The 19,199-nt window shown below is 46.2% G+C and overlaps 2 protein-coding genes across 3 annotated transcripts in view; one reads left to right on the top strand and one right to left on the bottom strand.

Annotated features, from left to right (window-relative positions):
• Positions 1-27: 27 nt before the first annotated feature.
• On the bottom strand, positions 28-5,873 carry larp6a (La ribonucleoprotein 6, translational regulator a). Its single transcript, XM_063188228.1, has 3 exons — positions 5,092-5,873; positions 3,175-3,373; positions 28-2,189 (listed from the first exon to the last, which is right to left on the bottom strand). The coding sequence occupies exons 1-3, from the start codon at positions 5,853-5,855 to the stop codon at positions 1,014-1,016; spliced, it is 2,139 nt and encodes a 712-aa protein (XP_063044298.1). The 5' UTR covers positions 5,856-5,873; the 3' UTR covers positions 28-1,013.
• Positions 5,874-8,519: 2,646 nt separating this feature from the next.
• The window catches only part of LOC134438617 (leucine-rich repeat-containing protein 49), a 95,917-nt gene continuing 85,237 nt past the window's right edge, over positions 8,520-19,199 (top strand). For both annotated transcript variants that reach the window (XM_063188227.1, XM_063188225.1), the window contains exons 1-7: positions 8,520-8,931; positions 9,062-9,130; positions 9,263-9,332; positions 9,455-9,706; positions 10,592-10,703; positions 11,460-11,663; positions 13,793-13,859. In XM_063188227.1, coding sequence (XP_063044297.1) covers positions 8,878-8,931; positions 9,062-9,130; positions 9,263-9,332; positions 9,455-9,706; positions 10,592-10,703; positions 11,460-11,663; positions 13,793-13,859 — 828 coding nt within the window. In that variant the 5' untranslated portion in view covers positions 8,520-8,877. The remainder of the gene's footprint in view (positions 8,932-9,061; positions 9,131-9,262; positions 9,333-9,454; positions 9,707-10,591; positions 10,704-11,459; positions 11,664-13,792; positions 13,860-19,199) is intronic.

Below are 19,199 nucleotides of genomic sequence, written 5' to 3'. Positions count from 1 at the left end.
AAAATACAAAACATCAAACCCAAAGAATTGCCATTTCAGTGATTTATTTTTTTTATCATAGCAAATACTGCTGTACATCACCCCAACTCTGGAATAAAGGCAAGAGCCAGAGGGAATGCTTGCCATGTTGTGTCGACGTCCCTTTGTGTATCCCTCAACTCATCATGCTACAATCAATCCAACAGGAAGCAGTAGAGAGCTCCAGCCAAGGAAGAAACCCCTGCCATACAATGTCTGATAAACAGAGGTAACGACTAAAATTAGAATTATTCTCTGAAAGGCAAAAGGAAAAAAGGAGGGGATGGTAATATTAAATTAACTTAAAAACTTTAAATTAAAACAAAAACAAAATCCATCCACCATCATTTCAAATGTATGGCAAAAGGGGGGAACTTTTATGGCCTCTGATCAGATGAGTGCAATTGCCACAGATTTTTTTTTTTAAACAAAATCCAAGTGGTGTTCCGATTCCTCATACACCACACCACATCACACCGTAAACACATGGACAACATTCAAAAGGACTAACAGTACACTCACATACATTTACAGACATACAGATAAAGTGATATAAATGAAAACAACTAAAAAAAAGCACAGCTTTTAAGTCCAGTTCCGTTGCGGATCTTTTCAGACATGATTTCGAGGCAAAATCTCCAAGACCAAGAAACTTGGCATCAGATCTACATGCACATGATGTGATTTCTTGTGTAGTCATTGGTTTTGACTTGCTTTACAACACTGATTTCAATATTGAACCAAAAAATAAAAATGTCACAAATGGATGTACTTAACAAAATAGTGTATAAAAAGTATTACAAAGACTAGACTTTCAAATGACTCAAAATAAAAATAATAATATATTCTTTTGGTGGCCACTGCAGTGTTCGGATTTGTTTCGGTGGGTGGAGGGAGTGTAGATAAAGGTAGTGAAACTGCAGAGGGATCCGAGATGTGTGGGGTAGTCTTTTAACTAGCCAAGAAAGGGGGCGATCGAATGGTCCTGACCAAAATCAGGTCTGTGTGGTAACAGTCTTGCACCGCTCGCTGATGGCGAGAGGGTGAAAGCCCCGGGTGCCGTCCGGCCCTCTGGGCAGACGCACTACCCCTGGAGGAAGGCCGTCTGCATTCTGGATCTTTCTGCCCATCATGGGGCTCCCTACGGGGCTGCTCTCCTGGGAGGCCACCTGCTTGCGGCGCTGCACCCAGGGGCTGCCCGAGGGGGTCAGGCTGCTGTCCGAGGAGTAGTCGGCCCAGCGCCGGCCCGGTTCCGGGCTGAGTCGTCCCTCGCTGACCAGGGGCGATTTGCCGCCATAGGGGGACTTGCGCTGGGAGCAAGGGCTAGCTCGGGGGCTGGACCAGGGGCTGGAGCGGGGGGAGACGGCCGGGCTCAGATGATTGTTCTGAAAGCCTGTGCCGCCGGATGTAGGGCTCAGCTTGTTGAGCGAGCGGGTCTTGCGGGCCAGCCGCGGCGAGGTGGGGTTGCTCTCTGTCTCAGAGGAGCTGCACGCAGAGTCATCGCCGAACTGCAGCTCGCGCACGCGGCTGTTGAGGGAGCGACTCTTGCGCATGCCCATGCCCACCACACCGGCTTCTCCATCCTCCCGCGGTCCCCGTTCTTTACCCACCTTCTTCTTGGGCGGCTTTGTGCCGATCAGAACCACCTTCAGCCCCAGTGGGCTGCTGCCATCGCCCCTCTCGCCCACCGCATCATGGGCCTTGACGGCAGCCTCCACCTCCTCAAACTCCACGATGGCACACTCCTCCCTGCCCAGCTGCGTGTAGCGTCCGCTCAGCTTCTTCAGGTCAGCGGGCAGGTCCTTTCCAGGCTTCAGGACTCGCACAGACGCGATCGGCCCGTAGGTCCCGAAGGCCTTCAGCAGCAGCTCCATGAGCCGCTCCTGCTGTGTGCTACCACCTCCGCCTCCGTTAGATCCAACCCCGCCCACATTTGATCCAGCTCCACCCCCTGCGTCTGCAGCCCCTCCTCCTGCCTGCAGCTCCACTCCCAGCTCGGGCCAGAGGTGGAGCTCGCTGAGCAGCAGCATGCGGCTGGGCAGGGACTCGCTGGCGAAGACGGGTACCATGGTCCGGCGGCGCACCTTGCGGCCCTCGTCGTTCAGCTCCAGCATGGCAGACTGGCGCAGGGCGTAGGCCGTGGTCCTCCAGTCACGCGTCAGGTGCTTCACCTGCAGAGGAGGGGGGAAAAACAACAAGCAGGTAAGCATTGGTTTTATGGCATGTTTATTGTCTTTTTATAAAAGAAAACAAATTATTATCTTAGATTGTTGGGGGTGTGGGTCTCCCGCTCATCCAAACTAACATGTACCAACATTTTGCAAATCAAACCCAAGGTTCATATTATTTAAAAGCTGGAAAGTAGTGTCTACAATGAGTAATATACGGTATACAGGACTTGCGTGACACAGCTTCAACTTTTTACACAGGTAATTTAAGTGATGCAACCTCCTCTTATGAACTGATGTACAACAGTAATTTCTGTGGCATTCCACATAAACTAATATTATATGGCCACCATTCACAGGTCAGGTGCTTCACGTAGAGGTTTGTGAAATGTGTTTTGCTTGTTTGTGATCAATTTGTAGTCTCAATCAACAATGATGCCCATAGCTGCCAAATTACTCAATGACTCAAAAACAAACTGGGAGAAAAGTTACAGGTTAGATACTTCAGTTGTGCATGGTTCTTCCAAGGCAACATGTATCTTGTTTGTTCTTTACAAATCCACAAATTTCAATTGACCACAGGGGGAAAAAAGATGTAATGACATGCCTGTCATATAAACATACAGCATGACAGCTATGGGCAACAAACTTTAGTTGATGCAACTTCCTCTTTTTACACAGACCTTCAGGTCATTGAAGTGATGCAACATCCTTTTATGAGCTAATGTTTAACAGTAATTTGTAGCAGAATGGGCCATGGCCTGTACACCCTCATTGACAACCACCCACACTGTTGCTAGACAAGATACCCACCCCTTTGCTGAGGAGAGAAGGGGTTCAGGTTTTTCAGCTATGCGCACAACACGTTTGTCACACACACACACACACACTTGCACGCAAGTGCAGACACATACCCCAATCTGCCCTCCAGACACAGACACACAGACACACACCTACACGTCACAGAGGAGAAACGTGATAAAAGCACCTTTTTGAAGGAGGTGAGCAGCTTGACGCTGACGAAACCCAGCTTGTTGCGTCTGACATGTTTGAGCAGGAAGGCGTCATGCTCCAGATTCTCATCCGACAGGTAGTACTCAATCTGGGCCACCAGCTTCTGGGTCAGCTCCGGGTCCGGGGGCTGCCAGCTCTCCTCCTCCAGCTCGCCTCCGCTCGTGCCAGCCCCACTGAGACAACAACAGCAGAATGATTACATAGGGTTTTTTTTATTCACAATACACATAGAAATGTTGTATAACATCGTGCAGTGAAATTGGAGTTGTCGGGTTGCACTGTGCATAGGGGAGTGTAGGGGTTTAAGTGTTAGTGTCAAAGTGCTAGAACTGCAGAAGTGTAAACTGTGCCAGGGTATGGACAATTGACATCCATGTTCTATGGAAATCATGGACTATGCGTTTTAAACAACATGGACTGTGCGCATGTTAGGGACCAGTGGGACATGGGCTCTATGTCCCACTGTATGCCTGTATGTGGTAGAAATTAGGAGGTAAGGGGGAGGGGGGGGGATTTAAATGACAACAGGACAGGGGACAAAAACAGGCATACAAAAGATAAATCTGATGACAGACACGAGACAGAACAAAGTTGACAGGGAGACCGAGACAAAAACAATGACAAAGGACAATGAAGCATAAATTAAGGCTGAAGAGTGAGTTGGAAGGAGAGGGAGTATCCAAATTCGGATGACCCGAGCTGCTCTATGGAGGAGATGTCAACACATTGACAGCACAAAACAAGTCTGAGTAGGACTGTGGGGGCTGTTTTTGGAACGGGTCCGACAACATGCGGCTTTCTTGCCTCGGATTCAAGATTCCTGTCGTCAGCCTGCCTCGCCACAATATGACCCATCACCACAGCTTTCTGCGCCAAGAACCGAGCACCACAGGCTGTCCAGCCAAGTCCTAGTGAAGCGGCAAGGACCTTTTTAATCTACAGTAGGGTGGATTATCTCCCACCGACACCGACACAGAGCAGTCTCTACATGCGTTCTCCACGAACGGCTAGGCATATTGGGTACTCCATCCAGTTAGGCCACTGTGGCGGGGACTTATCGCTGGCTACCCTGCCGTTAAGAAAACTCGGTCTCTAAGAAATCAAATGTGTGAGTCATCGCCTCCTCCCACACTCGCCTCTCTCATAACAATCAAGCAGACTAAAGTAGCCGCCACCCTGTGTAGACGTATCGAGTGGCATTCTCAACACACGTTGCAGTTGGGGAGCACTTCAAATACACAAAAAGTTGATTAGTCACCACTCTCGCCCACGACTACTCAATAGTAATTAGCTGCGGACTGGCGTCGGACAACGACGTTTCAAATCCACACACCTGCCAGCCAAGCCAAGCATCCCAGGCGCTTGAGCTAGCCAGGCTGAAATAGATCATGATGCTCGTGGGAGCAATTTGCACTGAAAGTCATTCAAGAGAGTGACGCACTGATCTGTTGCATCAGGTGCACGTAGAGTTCTAAGTGTTGAGCTGGGTAGAGGAAGAGTAACCCCCCTAAAAGGTCAGCGTCTTTCAAAGTGTCAGAAATCGAGAAGCAAGGAGAGGTGGCGCGCGGGGGGGATTAGATCAACAGGTCTGAAGGTGCCGACCTGGCTGGTCATCGTTTACGTCAAAGGGATTAATTGAAAGCACCTCGAACAAGTCAATGGTTATCTTACTTAGGGTAGCCTACTTCCATCAACAATCTAACCAAATACAACTCACAGGTGTATCAAAGCCAATTTATGCACTCACGTTTTCACGCGTAAAACTGTCTTAAATGCCCTCGCTATGAGCCCAAGTGCAACTATGTAGCCAACACTTTCATCACACAAACGATACATGTTGCAGTAATGCCATAGGACAACAAAGTGTGACGGTGGTCAGATTGTAACTTACCTTGATTTGTCATGCCGTGCAATTTCGTCGTCGCTGCCGCTTCCTCCGTGAATGTCCAAATGATTTGACGAGACTTCCTCGTCAGGGTCTTGGTCCTCGTCCTCCGCTGCCTGAATGGCAACAGTTATGGTCACTTGGGTGCTCATATCCTGCTGGTGCTGGTCCACGGTGATCACCTCCTCGTTTACGGTATGCCCGACCAAGCCTGATACAGACTGGCCGTGGAGCTCCATGGTTGTACTCATGCTACCCGAGGTAAACGTGTCTGCTGTCAGTACGTCCGCCTCCGAGCCAGTGGCGCCCCGGCTGATATTGACGGAGCTGGCGCTCGAATCGAAAGCTACGACGGGGTAAAGGCCACAAAAGGCTTGGGGCTTCTGCCACCAGCGGTGAAGGATGCCAAGGGGAGCCCCGAAGATGCGCTCCACAGCTTGCCAGAGCTCCCGGATTCTACCCCACGGAGAGCCCTGTGGTGGTGGTGCGGAGCTGTTAGCAGCTAGCGAGACACAGCTAGGAGCTGGGGAAGCGGAGAGGATGGAGTCTTCTTGTGGCGCTACTTCCTGATATGTAAGAGGCTTTTTCCCTTTGAAACGCGCCCTCGGATTGGGCCATGGCATCTTTCCGCACTCATCCCCAACCCACCAGCAAAATGCGAGCTGAAGCCAGGAGGGAGGCAGGAGAAAGGACAGAAACCGAAAAAACGCATTTGTCAGCGCACGCATAGCCTTTGTATGTGTTATCTTTTCATTCGGGGGGCTTGCCATTACTTGACCTTTGTCTATTATAGTGATGACACAGTGGTAAATTCAGGTGGTAACAATATTGCAATCAGAGGACGGGAGCCAATCAGCGGTGTCGACCGCTCTTGTAAATTGGATAATAGGCTTTGGCATTTAGGCCAGAGGAGATTTGCTTGTCAGGGAAGACAGAAGACAGGAAATACAGAACATGACCCGTATTCTTTGAACATTATTTCCACCATAACCATCTAATTCTGGGGTTATTTCAAATAACAAGGAATCTCCGTCTCCATTATGAACTCTACATTGCTCTCTTTCTTGAACAAGAAAGCTTCCAGACACACTGAGGTTTAGGATGCTTTGAGACAGTAAGCTTGGCGCAGTGTTTCAGACTCAGGATGGAGTGTGTGTGCGCGGTCGCACTCGCGAATGTGTGTCAGCTGCGTGACGTCTGTCTCTCGTCGGCAGGTAGCCTAGCACGTGCACTGACTCACGCCTTTGCACCATCCGACCCGGCCCTACCCAAGTAGACCACTGTTATTGATGGTCCGCTCAGTCCAGTCAGTCACAGGCAACAATTCACTGTGGCAATGCATGATCTTGCCAGCAGCAGAGCGTTACCGCACAGGAGCTGACCACATGCACTCTGCACTTTACGCGCAAAAATTGGAATCCTGTTTAATCTTCCCATCACGGAAACAAAGGGTTGTAATTTGTGGGGCTGTGAATCATTTGATGTTGTTTGTGTTCTTGTCTTACCACAAAAACAGTTTGGGAAGAGCAAAATCAAAACAGTCAACGAGGTAGCTCTAGCAGGAGAAAAACAATCCAGTGCCCTCTCATGGATCAACATTGTAGCCAGGGAAGCCAACAGGAGGGGACAAACAAATGGGCCAGTTTTCCTGGGTCCAGGGAAGGGGGATGTGTGTGTGTGGGGGCAGAATCAGATATCATTGCATGTAAGAGGGGGCCCTTTCAAATAATTATTTCCCAGGCCAGTTAAAGTCCTGCTTGTGGCTGGTTATAGGCCTAACCCCTTTACTTGTCGGCCAACAAAATCAAGCCAGTTTGTCTCCACTCAGCACAATGGCACACAAATGAAATAAAACCACTTAGGCTCACTCTCACACACTTGCGCAAATGACTCAACATTTACCAAGTGTGTGGTCGGAACACATCAAGCACGTCTATGTTAATGATTGGAGAACCACCCTTATTTTAGGAGGTTGTCAGTCCTTCAGGTGCACCTCTCTTTCACTGACTGAAGTGCTTTTACAGTATACTCCACGCTTCCTGCTAAAGAGTGTGTTGCGCAACGCCACAAACACATGCCAGCAGCATACAGAGGAAGTGACTCTGCTCCCCAGCTCACTTCCTCTTTGAGTCAGCCCTTTTTGGACGCGTTGACAGTATAATCTAGCCAGGTTTGTTAAAAAAAATGGTGACTGAGGACACCTTTTAGCTACCTCTGTCCTATATCATTGTCTCTTTCTGACACAGGCGAGCTATTTATAGACTCACTGCTGAGAGAGAGAGAGAGAGAGAGAGAGAGAGAGAGAGAGAGAGAGAGAGAGAGAGAGAGAGAGAGATAAAGATGATTTGCCCAGCCCCCCTTCTCTCTCCCCCTGTACACAACACAAAGGCAGGAGACAAACAAGGCTGATGGCTAGAGCTCGCTTTGGCATTTGCAAACCTGACAGTGTCAAATGTCTCACAGATGCATGGGATGCTTAACATCCTGCTCCCTTTTTAGAGATACACGCACCAAGTGTTATTGAGCAACACATTTATCCAAGAACAGACCACTATGGTATCAGCCTTCATTGACATGTCTCTTTTATCTATGAGCAATTAAATCTGAATCTGAAAATGGCATTATATGAGGATGGATATTGTGCATGGATGATTACAGGCTACCAGATGATTCATATTTGGCAACCACTTAAGACAACATTTCACCTGTGCCCCGATTATAATGAATGTTCCCTCTTGCATTGTCCATGTGAAATAGCCTGTCATGTCATGTGGGGACACCTTGGCATCCACAGGAGTGTATCTCATCAGGATGATGCACACGCTCTGCTTTATGTGAGACCAAATCTGACTGCTTTGAGCAATTTTCACCTCTCGGTAGCGGGGAAGTAGGCCTACAAGGCCACATTTCCCTATAACAAAGTGCTGTTTTTGGGGTTTTTACACTTTTATTAGGCCTAACTAAACAGGACAGTGAGAGAGATGGGGAAGGATTAAGAAACCAGCTCGGGCCAAAATGAAACTGGGGTCCCTGTGAAAATGGTATGGCACGCTATAGGCCTAGCACATGAGCCATGTCACTTCCGATAGTTGTAGCCTATTTAATAATTTAATAAAGTAAATCATAAATGGAAGCGCGCCCTTGTTTTGGGTTTTCTTTTAATATATACGTAGGCACAGAATTACATTTTTGCTTGCTTATTATTTGTGGTGTTTTTGTTTGATGCAGCTGCACTTGTAGGCCTAGGCCTATCTTTTCCATGGGGGAACAGGGACAGCTGCCTGTGTTTATTTAATAGAATTATGGACTGCTTTGGATGGACTCAGTTTTCATTCCAGTGCAATGGCTTACCTCGTCCATCTCCGTCTACCAATGTAAGACCAGTCATTGTGACACAAGCAGTAGGCTATAGATTTTTTTGTTGTTCTGGGCCTCATTGGGGTCAGCTCGCGCGCGCGCGTGTGTGTGCGTGCGTGCATCTGTGTCTGAAGGGCGGATGTTGGCGTTGCTAGGACAATGTGTTGACGTTGCTAAGGAAGTATGGCGCATGCATGTTACATGAAGCGGCCGTCGTATTCTCAGATATAGTATATTTCTTAAAGCTTGTACAATTGTTGCTGTATTTGTCTTGGCGTAAATTAAGAAACAGTCAGCGAAGTAATGCTTGTAAAGGAAGCTTAAATTAGACCGGTATTCACTCTAGCAATTGGCTGCCAGTGCCACTTTGAAGATCAAGACGTGACTGTCAAACTACGTTATCTGACAGGATTGCTGTCAGTGGGTGTTATCAGCATGCGCTCCCAAAGACACCAAAAGAACAGTGCTACGCCATGTTTTATGCCTTCGGTAAGATGACCCAGCCACGAAACACAAACATACAAAAACGTAAACCAAACACTAAAATATTGTTTCTAAGCCGTTACTTTTAACGGGCACAATTTAATTGTTTTCCCTTTGGCACTGCATTACTTTGAAGGTGAACAGTTATAAATTGCGTCTTGCTGCAGTGAAGTCTTTGATTCCTGATAGAGATGTTCAAAAAACTGTGAGTATCGGCACTGTAGGCTACACTTTGATAGCACAACGCTTGCTTTTCTTATGTGCTTTCTTTTGTAATTGATAACAAAGGAGTGTGTGCGTGAGTGAGTGAATGTGTATGCTAAAACGTTCCCCACAGTTTGACCTCAAGTCATGCCAAGAACTCGCCAAACGTCTTCATGCTGACTCTTTGAAGCCAGCACCAAACAGTAAGCCCAAAACACACACAATGCTCGCATGACAGCCTCGACCTCTACACTCTTTGTTCATAAACAAGCTAAAAAACTAACTTATTTTACCCATTCCTACCCTCACATGTGCTACTGTCTAGATCTGTGCCATGCTGGCCACAGTGGCAAGAGGCTGGTGCCTGGCCCAGTTCTAGCCTTTGTGGCAGAGCAGCGCAGTTCTCCAGCCCGTCATCTGCCAGTGCCCAGCCCTCAGGCTATGCCCCCCGGCCAGCCCTCCTGGGACCTGGGTGGTCAGTCTGTCCGAGCCAAGCCCTCCCGATGCCATGTCCGCTCTCGTAGCGCTGGGTGTTCATCACACTCACAGAACCTCCACTCCCCTCATCAGGCAACAGGTAGGACCAACAAGCCCTATCGTCACATCAGTCACATCGTACCACACATGTCACACAGTGTCCATGCTCATTCTGGAGAGGAGAGAAGAACTTCATGTCAATAGCTGGTTTTAGATGTGAAAATCAGTAGGGTACTTTACAAAGCTGCTTTAGCTACTTAAAGGTGCACTGTGTATGACAGGGACCAGAGAAAGTATTGCAACTAGGCTGCTCAATTGAAATTGTGATGTCTACTGCCAAATTTGCAAATTTTTATCCCATAATGTCACAGGTTTGATCCAATCAGTTTTCTATTTACTTTCTGAACATACTATCATTGACACCTCAGGTCAGCACTACCCTTTTGTGATCTTGCTCCCCGTCACTCAGTCAGTGACTCCCAGATGAGGCCTTATATTCTGGAAATACCCCATTGCGAAGTGTGGGACTCAAGTGTTGCACTGAAATTTCAGTGCATCTCATTTGCTAGTGGGCCGTTAGTGTCTCTGCGTTCCATCTGTCTCTGTAGCATCATGCAAGCAGGGTGTGTGAGCTGAGCACAGGAGCCGTCTGCTGCACTCAGCAGACACTGTCTCACCACTCTTGAGTGAGATTATCTCTGAGATAAACCGAACAAACTTTACGACAAATAAAAACTGCACTGTTTTTACACCTGTAAACAACTCAATGATTTTACGAAGTTGTCTTATCATGTCGTATTGATCTAATCTAATTAAATCTATCTAATTTTGCAGCCTTTATGCCAGGTTTTGGAGTATCTTATCAGATCTTAAAGAACTTCTGCAGAGGTGAAATTGTAATGTCTCCTGAGGTTTTGACTACCGGTACATATTCTGATTGGTGACTGAAAGTTGTGGGAAAAAAAATATGCCCTTTTGTCTCTAGGTGATCTGACCACAACAGCCGCAGCCTCACATGGTTCTCTGCCTGGCTTTCCGATGACTTTCTTCAGCCGTGACGAAGGCACCTCTAGCCCTGAGCGCTTGGACCTAAACAGGTAAGCCCCCATGGACCACAGAGCCCTCCTGTGTACACAGGTGATTATAGTCTGACGCTCAGCACCACCACTGTTGTACAGGCGCTGATATGCAGTGGTGTTGAACGTACGTCACAGACAAAAAAGGTCATTAAATGTCAAATTTGTAATTATAGGCTATAACCAGCAGGGGGCAATAATGACCTATTAAGAGGGCAACCACATGTGGCAGTGCATAGATAAACAGAGAAAGGTAATTGTATTGTGTGCAGAGGAAGTAATGGGCGTAATGGATTCATTTGTTACAATCCAGTGCCACGTATTCCAAATTTACCTGTCCAATTCAATCTGGTGATCATTCAACCAGCCAATGACCTGGCTGATTTGGACAGGTAAAACCAAGTCATTTGGAATATGTGTCTGTAGATTGTGACTAATGAACCCATTTTGCCGATCACTGATGAGAGGACACATTGTTCATTGACATTTATTTACAGCATGTGTTGTAGCACTACATCACTCTTATGCCCCAATTCGTATGGTCCTACTGGGACTGACAGCAAGCCCATCATAGACCTTTAAGGAACACCAAAACCTTTAAGATTCATCTCAACCAATGGGCTTTTATGACAATAAAAGCAAAATACAGAACATCAACTAAAGTGAGAAACAAATAGTGCAAATCACAAATCCTACACAGTATGTGTTGTTTTGTACTGAAAAGTGTGAAGCTTCAGGTACTGTGTGTGTGACTGACTTCCCCTGTTTCTCCATGAGCCGTGGGCTGATAGAGTGCCCCCCGGTGGTGGGTCTGGAGAAGTTGCGGATGCTGAACCTGCAGCACAACCTGCTGCGGAGCGTGCACAGCCTGGAGACGCTGAGGCGCCTGGTCTTCCTGGACCTCTACGACAACCAGATCTCCGAGCTGTCCGGCATCGCTTGCCTTTCCACACTCAAGGTGCTCATGCTGGGCAAAAACAGGTGTGTGTATATGTGTGTGAGTGTGAGAGAGAGAGGTGAATTGTTTGATTCTTTGAAGGAAGTGAAGTCTCTGTGCATGCACCTGTGAGTCATGTCGAGTTATCTTTATTATCCCACCTCGAGTTCAAGTTGGTGGCACACATTACATTGCATTCATTACAACATTACAGTGCAATATCAGCATAATGCGGAACAGATGATCCACCATACAACACCATTTCACCTCTGAAATGATTTACATAATTCATTCAAATTCAACACTGTGTATCACAGACATGATATTATTTGAATATGCCTCTATTTGTTGCATAGTCTGATGGTAAATGAGCTGAAAACATGGTTTTCTAGAGAGGAGGCAATCCTGGGTTTTGGGAAAAAATCCAGTATTCACATCAGTATTCACATCCATCAGCTGTTTGTAATAATGCCACAAGACGGGTAGATTACATTACATTACATTACATTGCATTTGGCAGACGCTTTATAACCAAAGCGACTTTCAAAAGAGGACATAATCAAACCAACATCACCAGCAAATACAAAGTGCACAGGAGATACAGAACAACAAGTGCAGTTGCAAAGAGGGGTTAGTCACTGAAGTTACCTGTCTTTAGAAGTAAAGGGAAAAAAACAGTCTGTACTCTCTGAACCTGAGATTGACACTTCTTATTCTCCATATGTGTCACCCAATTTCACACTGCATCTCACCTCATAGGGAAACATTGACTGGTCCTCTTGCTAACTTTCTACTCTAACAAATGACATTTTGGGGGTGAAAATGAAAGTCACAAATCATCCTGTTAACAGCTTGGGTTTTATGGCTTCCATCTGCCATTGTTCTAGTCTATTCTGCCCTACAATCTAAGAACGCAGTAACTCTGAAAACGGCAAACTGAGAAAAAAGGCTTCAAAGTTTTCCATATGGCGTGACAACTGTGTTGTCGGTAAATTGGTGGTGACACTTCCTGGTAATGCTTGTTTAGGATAGAAATTTAATGCACACAAAAAACCCCCCAAAAAAACAACATTTATGTGTCTTTTTGCCACAAAAAACAGAGTTACTGCGTTCTTGGCTGGTATTACTGCCACAAAATGGAGTTACTGCAGGAGTTACTGCGTTCTTAGCTTGTATTACTGTCTACTCCCAAACCAGTCCCATTGGAACGTGCAGCAGTAACTCGCCGACTTACTGCGTTTTTGTTTAACTTTTTTTGGGTCATTTTTGCACTTTCAAAATGAGTTTTCTCCAAAACGGGACAGTGTTGGACCACCATTTTTTGACACAAGACAAATGAGGTAGTTTAAAACCCATTTTGATATAAAAAAATGTTCGACCATTTTGAGTTACTGCGTTCTTGTTTTGCACGGCAGTATTCTGGAGTGGAATTTCCACCCTCTTTTGCAGGCGCCTTCAATTCAAAGCGGGGTGTTTTAACCCTGTTTCTCTATCCTTTGTTTGCACTGTTTGCACGGGCAGTCATGGGTGAGCGGTTAGGGCGTCAGACTTGCATCCCAGAGGTTGCCGGTTCGACTCCCGACCCGCCAGGTTGGTGGGGCGAGTAATCAACCAGTGCTCTCCCCCATCCTCCTCCATGACTGAGGTACCCTGAGCATGGTACCGTCCCACCGCACTGCTCCCCATGGGGCGCCACTGAGGGCTGCCCCCTTGCACGGGTGAGGCATAAATGCAATTTCGTAGTGTGCAGTGTTCACTTGTGTGCTGTGGAGTGCTGTGTCACAATGACAATGGGAGTTGGAGTTTCCCAATGGGCTTTCACTTTTCACTTTCACTTTCTGTTCCGACTTGTTTCTAGTTTGACACGGCTATTGCTACATAGCTATATAAGGTCCAACATGACCTTGGCCATAGCACATATTGCTAAGGCACTGTATTGTTACACCGGGGACCGGGGTTAATCCAATGCCATTTCTTGATCATCCCTTCTCAATCTCTCTTGAACACACTCGCTTCCTGTCTCCTCTCACACTGTCCTATCAAAATAAAGTCCCAAAGTATTTGAATACAATCCAACATCGGTACTGGCATTACTGTGTAAGAGTTTGTGCTTATGGAATCTTTCTAAAGTCAACAGCAGTCCAGTTTTAGCCCGATATTTCCTGTCTTTCAGGATCCAGAGCATATGTCACCTGGAGAACCTCTTCAAGCTGGATGTGCTGGATATGCACCATAATCAGGTACATATGGCTTCCTCTCCTAGCTGGAGTCTATTCTCCACTCTCAGGTGTGAACTTCTAATACACACACACACCACCTCCCCCGCACTCTCTGTTTGGATGAGGTCGGCCTACGTCAGTTGCCCCACCGACACGGCAAGGCACTTGTTCAGTTCCAGAGAAAAGGACAAAAAAGATGCCTCTCTCTGTCTCTCTCTCTCTCTCTCTCTCTCTCTCTCTCTCTCTCTCTCTTTCTCTCTTTCTCTCTCTCTCTCTCTTTCTCTCTTTCTCTCTCTCTCTCTCTCTCTCTCTCTCTCTCTCTCTCTCTCTCTCTGATGTGTTTGGCAAAGGCGTCCCTTTGCGTTGCCAGCATTGCCATGCTGTGAGCCACAGGGGATCTGTTCAGAGGAGCGGACCCAAAATGGAGGCAGCGGCTATGGGATGCCAGGCGAGTTGACTCTGCTATCGCGGGTCGGCTTGGCACAGAGCAGCATGTGTAATGATGAAGCCCAGACTCTGGTAGATCACACGCCTGCTAGTTGACCCTTTAGGCCCCTTTCTCTGTGCTATTTATTGCATTTTAGTTAGCTTAGACTTATTTTTTTCTGTGTCTCATTTTCTTTTTTTCCTGTCTTTACTCTGTCCATCTCTGTCATTTTTGTGACATGCTGTCTGTTTTTCAGGTTATTAACCTCTTTGATCTCCCCTCCTTTGTATTCTTTTAATCTTTCTCTTTCCTTTACAGACACATTCTCTTTCTCCCTTCCTCTCTCTCTTGCTCTCTCTCTTTGTCTGTCTCTCTGTCTCATTCGTACCCATCTTGCTCTTGCTCTGTTTGTCTCTCTCTATGTCTCTCTCTATGTGTCATCTCAATCACTTAGCCGTTTCTCTCTCTCTCTCTCTCTCTCTCTCTCTCTCTCTCTCTCTCTCTCTCTCTCTCTCTCTCTCTCTCTCTCTCTCTCTCTCTCTCTCACCTCTCAGGAAAGAAAGTAAGCTATGGAAAAGATGTAAGCATATCCATCTACAGAGCCTCCACGCTCGGTGGGGAAGCCTTTTAAGCGCAGACCAGATGATTACATTTATGGCATTTGTTCACTCAGTGAGACCTTTTGGGTCCTCACGAGGCCAGCATGGGCCGCCGCTGTTATTCAGCCTGTCTGATGGGGAGACTTTAGATTTAGAGTGCGGAGGTGCACTGCAGGGTTTTTGATTGACGTAGTGTGTGTGTGTGTGTGTGTGTGTGTTTACCATTAAGCCAAGGTGGAATTAGGTGGAGGCAGCAGCCAGTAGCTTAAAAGGCTTTTGAAGGTCGACGGTGGTCTGATTTTGTTAGAGATGTTGTGCTGTCAGATGTCAAGAGAGTGGCATCTAGGTGAAATTGATTCATAATGATTTAGAAGACAGAACCACACAGAATTTAAGATGGAGACAAAAGCAGTAATTTAGGAGTAACACAGCATCTTATCTATTTAAAGCTCACGGCTACTATGCATTCTCCTCTCTTCTCTTCTCTTCTCTTCTCTTCTCTTCTCTTCTCTTCTCTTCTCTTCTCTGCTCTTCTCTTCTCTTCTCTTCTCTTCTCTTCTCTTCTCTTCTCTTCTCTTCTCTTCTCTTCTCTTCTCTGCTCTTCTCTTCTCATTTCTCTTCTCTTCTCTTCTCTTCTCTTCTCTTCTCTTCTCTTCTCTTCTCTTCTCTTCTCTTCTCTTCTCTTCTCTTCTCTTCTCTACACATACATACACATACATACACACATGCAAACAGAGTAGGGAGTAAGGAAAGGTGGAAGGCATTGGGGGCGGAAAGAAAAATAGGAAGAGACTTGCAGGCCTTGTTTGCATCCCAAAAATACCATTCAGCATTAACAATTCGCCACCGTGGCACAAATCAGATTCGAGTGTCAGCTTGATTGTCAGGTGTATGGTACAGAGAATTAGGGTCATGAATCTACTAGCACACGTTCATGGGGCTTCATTCGATAGCTCTGGCCTCGTTAAGGAATGCCAGCTGCATTAAGTGACAAGGGAGAGGAGGAAACCGCTGGGGCATATTTGGGATGCCCTGACCTGCCCTGACGGAAGCCCCCACCATAGCAATTTGTAACTTAACCTCTGTTCCTTTTCTTTTTTTGGGGGGGGTTGTTGTGTTGTGTTGTTTTTCTTCTTTTCTATCAATCTGTTCCGATGGAAGGGGGTAGTTGCATTGTGGAATAACATGGTGTGGTGAGGGCAAAACAGCTGTTGCATCAAAGATCTACTATACATGGCCTGGTTTGAGAAATGAATGTTTTCGTCTTCAGAGAGAGAGTAGTGTATTCGAGAATACTTTGCCTCTGGACCTTCAATTAATTCATCTACCCCAGAGAGTGTGTAGTGTGTGAGAGAGAGAGAGAGAGAGAGAGAGAGAGAGAGAGAGAGAGAGAGAGAGAGAGAGAGAGAGAGAGAGAGAGAGAGAGAGAGAGAGAGAGAGAGAGAGAGAGAGAGGAGAGAGAGAGAGAGAGAGAGAGAGAGAGAGAGAGAGAGAGAGAGAGAGAGACCGAGACCGAGGGCAAGAGAGACCATGATGTGCGTGTGAAAATCAGCATGTTGACTATATTCATATTAAGCCATTTAGCGGACGCTTGATCCAGAGGCGATTTACCAGATTGAGTCCAACATCAACACAGGGGCAGCTGGGGAAACCCAAGACACAGTGGACAGTGAAGAATGGCCAGCAGCCAAAAGTACACTTGCGTAGCCTTTTTCTCAAAGCCTCTGAAAGCACCAGAGCATTTGGGACAATATAAAAAGTCTATTGTAAGGGGTCGTGCTATCGTAGATACTGAGACGGACTCCAGAGAAATCACAATTTAAGACAAACTTCCTTTCTGTGTTAAATAAGATTGTAATGAGGAATAATTTGGAATATTTAAAGAAAGATCAAGGAAAAACATTGTGTGTGGGTGGATGTGTAGGCGTGTATGTGTGTGGGTGTGTATGGGTCATTGGGTCCACATGTACTGTATACTGTATGCGTTTATGTGTGTGTAGAGGAGCATGTCAGAGCTTTTGTGAGGCTGAAAGAGAGAGAAGAAGCAAGAGTAAGAGAATAAAAGAGGTGAAAGGCCAGCATGGCAGGGGCCTCTGAGCAAATCTAGAACATTACCTCACTCCCCACTCTCCTCTTTCTAACTCCATTTCTCTCTCTCTCTCTCTCTCTCTCTCTCTCTCTCTCTCTCTCTCTCTCTCTCTCTCTCTCTCTCTCTCTCTCTCTCTCTCTCTCTCTCCACCCCCACCCCACTCCATCAGTAGTCAAAACAACGTGTGCTTGTCTCCCCCTCTTCCCCACCATTTGCCAACATCAACACCTCCAGAGTGAGGGTGGAGAAAGGGGGCCAAAGGGCGCAGGAACTGGATCTGTCTGGGAGCGGGAGTAGTGGAGGACCCACCACTTGACCCCGAGCTCGCTGGGGCTCAAGGCCCAGCAGGGGTGCCCCAGACCTGGGGAGGGTGGAGGAGGTGATTTGGTTGTGGGGAGTGTGGAGTGGATGCTAGAGCTCCTGCTTTCACACTGTCCGGTGTTCACACTGTCCAGCAGAGATTAACTTGCAGGGGTGGATGGGATAGACTGGAGAAAGGGCAAACCTGGGGTGACTGGGTTAAGCTGCATGTACACCAGAAAAATGACCTTTGCTAACCGAGAAGCAGAGGTCGCTGAAGAAGTTATGCCATGCATTTGCTTTATTCGATCAGGGCCTGACATTGACATGTTTCATTTTAGCTGATCACTCAGAGATATTCAGAGATATGAACATTTCAGTTGGTTTTCACTAAACCGTGTCATAGCTCATTACCATAATATTAGCTTTATTTTAATTGCTGAAGTTTGCTTTTGTTTGCTTTATTCGCCGACCCTCCATAGAGGAACAATGACTTCCGTCGCTCTGGTAGTGTAAGCCGCTCTTGGTGTACACATAGCTTAATTGTTCATCATTAAATTGTGGGTTTTTATACTGTACAGGAGCATGATGTAGTGGCGCCAAAGACAGGTCATGTCTTAGGAATCATTGCACAATGCCATGGCATTAAACTTTTTCTTGCAATCTGCGTGTCAATTAAGGTTTAGATCTGTTTTGTATTTTCTATCTAAACAAATTGAGTGCCCCACTTTCTCAAAGTTAGTGAGCTGTCATGACATAACATCTCAATTATCAATGTGAGTTTATCATTACTTAGATTAGCCATAGCAGCACCGGAGGTGGTATATATGTGTAAGTTACGGACATAGCAGGCTAATTTTAGGAGGCAAACAAGAACTCAGACCTTGTGACATAAGCTGTCTGGCACAGTGGGAGCTGGGTTTTCATGTCAAAGTAGGGTACTGTAAGTGAAATGGTTTTCATTGGAAGTCTGCACAGACTAATATACTGTAATAGCCTTGATAAAAGACTATAATAACGATAAGGGCTCTTTCTACATCTGGTTTTTGAACATCATTATAAGGATGTTACTGCGCCACAGGAGCCTTAATACGTAAGAGCCTGCCAATTATGACGACAATGGAACAAAAACAGATATTGTATACTGATATTATGTTACAGACATATTCAATGGGGGTGCTTACAAAACAGAAACAGCGTTATGTAACCAGTGTTCTTCTATATGTAAGGGTTATTAATTTGTGTTTAAAAATGCTCTAAGACAGGGATGTCAAACTCAGGCCCGGGAAATCTGGCCCACGATATTATTTCAAATGTGTATGACAATTGGCCCACATGCACCATTAATGTACGGTATAGTGCAACAAGAATTGACAGGAATATGAGTGGGCCCAGGCCAATGAAACAGCTCACAATCATATGCAACACAATATGTTCAGTTTATGATGGAAAAGAGTGTGTGTGAAATTTTACTATGAGTGCATCCACATACAATTTTAGTTTAAAAAAAAATAAATATTGAGTTCAGCCCTCAACTTCGTTCCAGATTAAGATTTTGGCCCTTAGTGAATTTGAGTTTGACACCCCTGCTCTAAGAGATGGTCCCCATTGTAACTTTGGTGCCAAAATACCAAGTCATAATGTTGGCCTTTTACTAAATAATAAAGGAAGTGTAATGTCGTACATGTACTAGTGCACTAAAATGGTAGTTAGTTAGTTTTTGGTTGAACACTGTACTACACTACGAGGTTACTTCATATAAGACACAATAGCAGACACATTGATTTTGAAGCAGTTTTTCCCAAGATGTATTAAGCTTAAAACAGATGCGACTCCGGAGTGGGAGTGTATTTGTGGTGATGTTTATTTGATGTTTATTTGTGGGCTTGTTGGCACTGAACTGAGTCATCTGGCCCCATACTCACACTGTCACCCATGAGGACACC

This window comes from Engraulis encrasicolus, chromosome 22 (genome assembly GCF_034702125.1).
Source record: "Engraulis encrasicolus isolate BLACKSEA-1 chromosome 22, IST_EnEncr_1.0, whole genome shotgun sequence".
NCBI classification, from domain to species: domain Eukaryota; kingdom Metazoa; phylum Chordata; class Actinopteri; order Clupeiformes; family Engraulidae; genus Engraulis; species Engraulis encrasicolus.
Note: the sequence above shows the minus strand (reverse complement) of the source record. Positions and strands in the feature narration are given on the sequence as shown.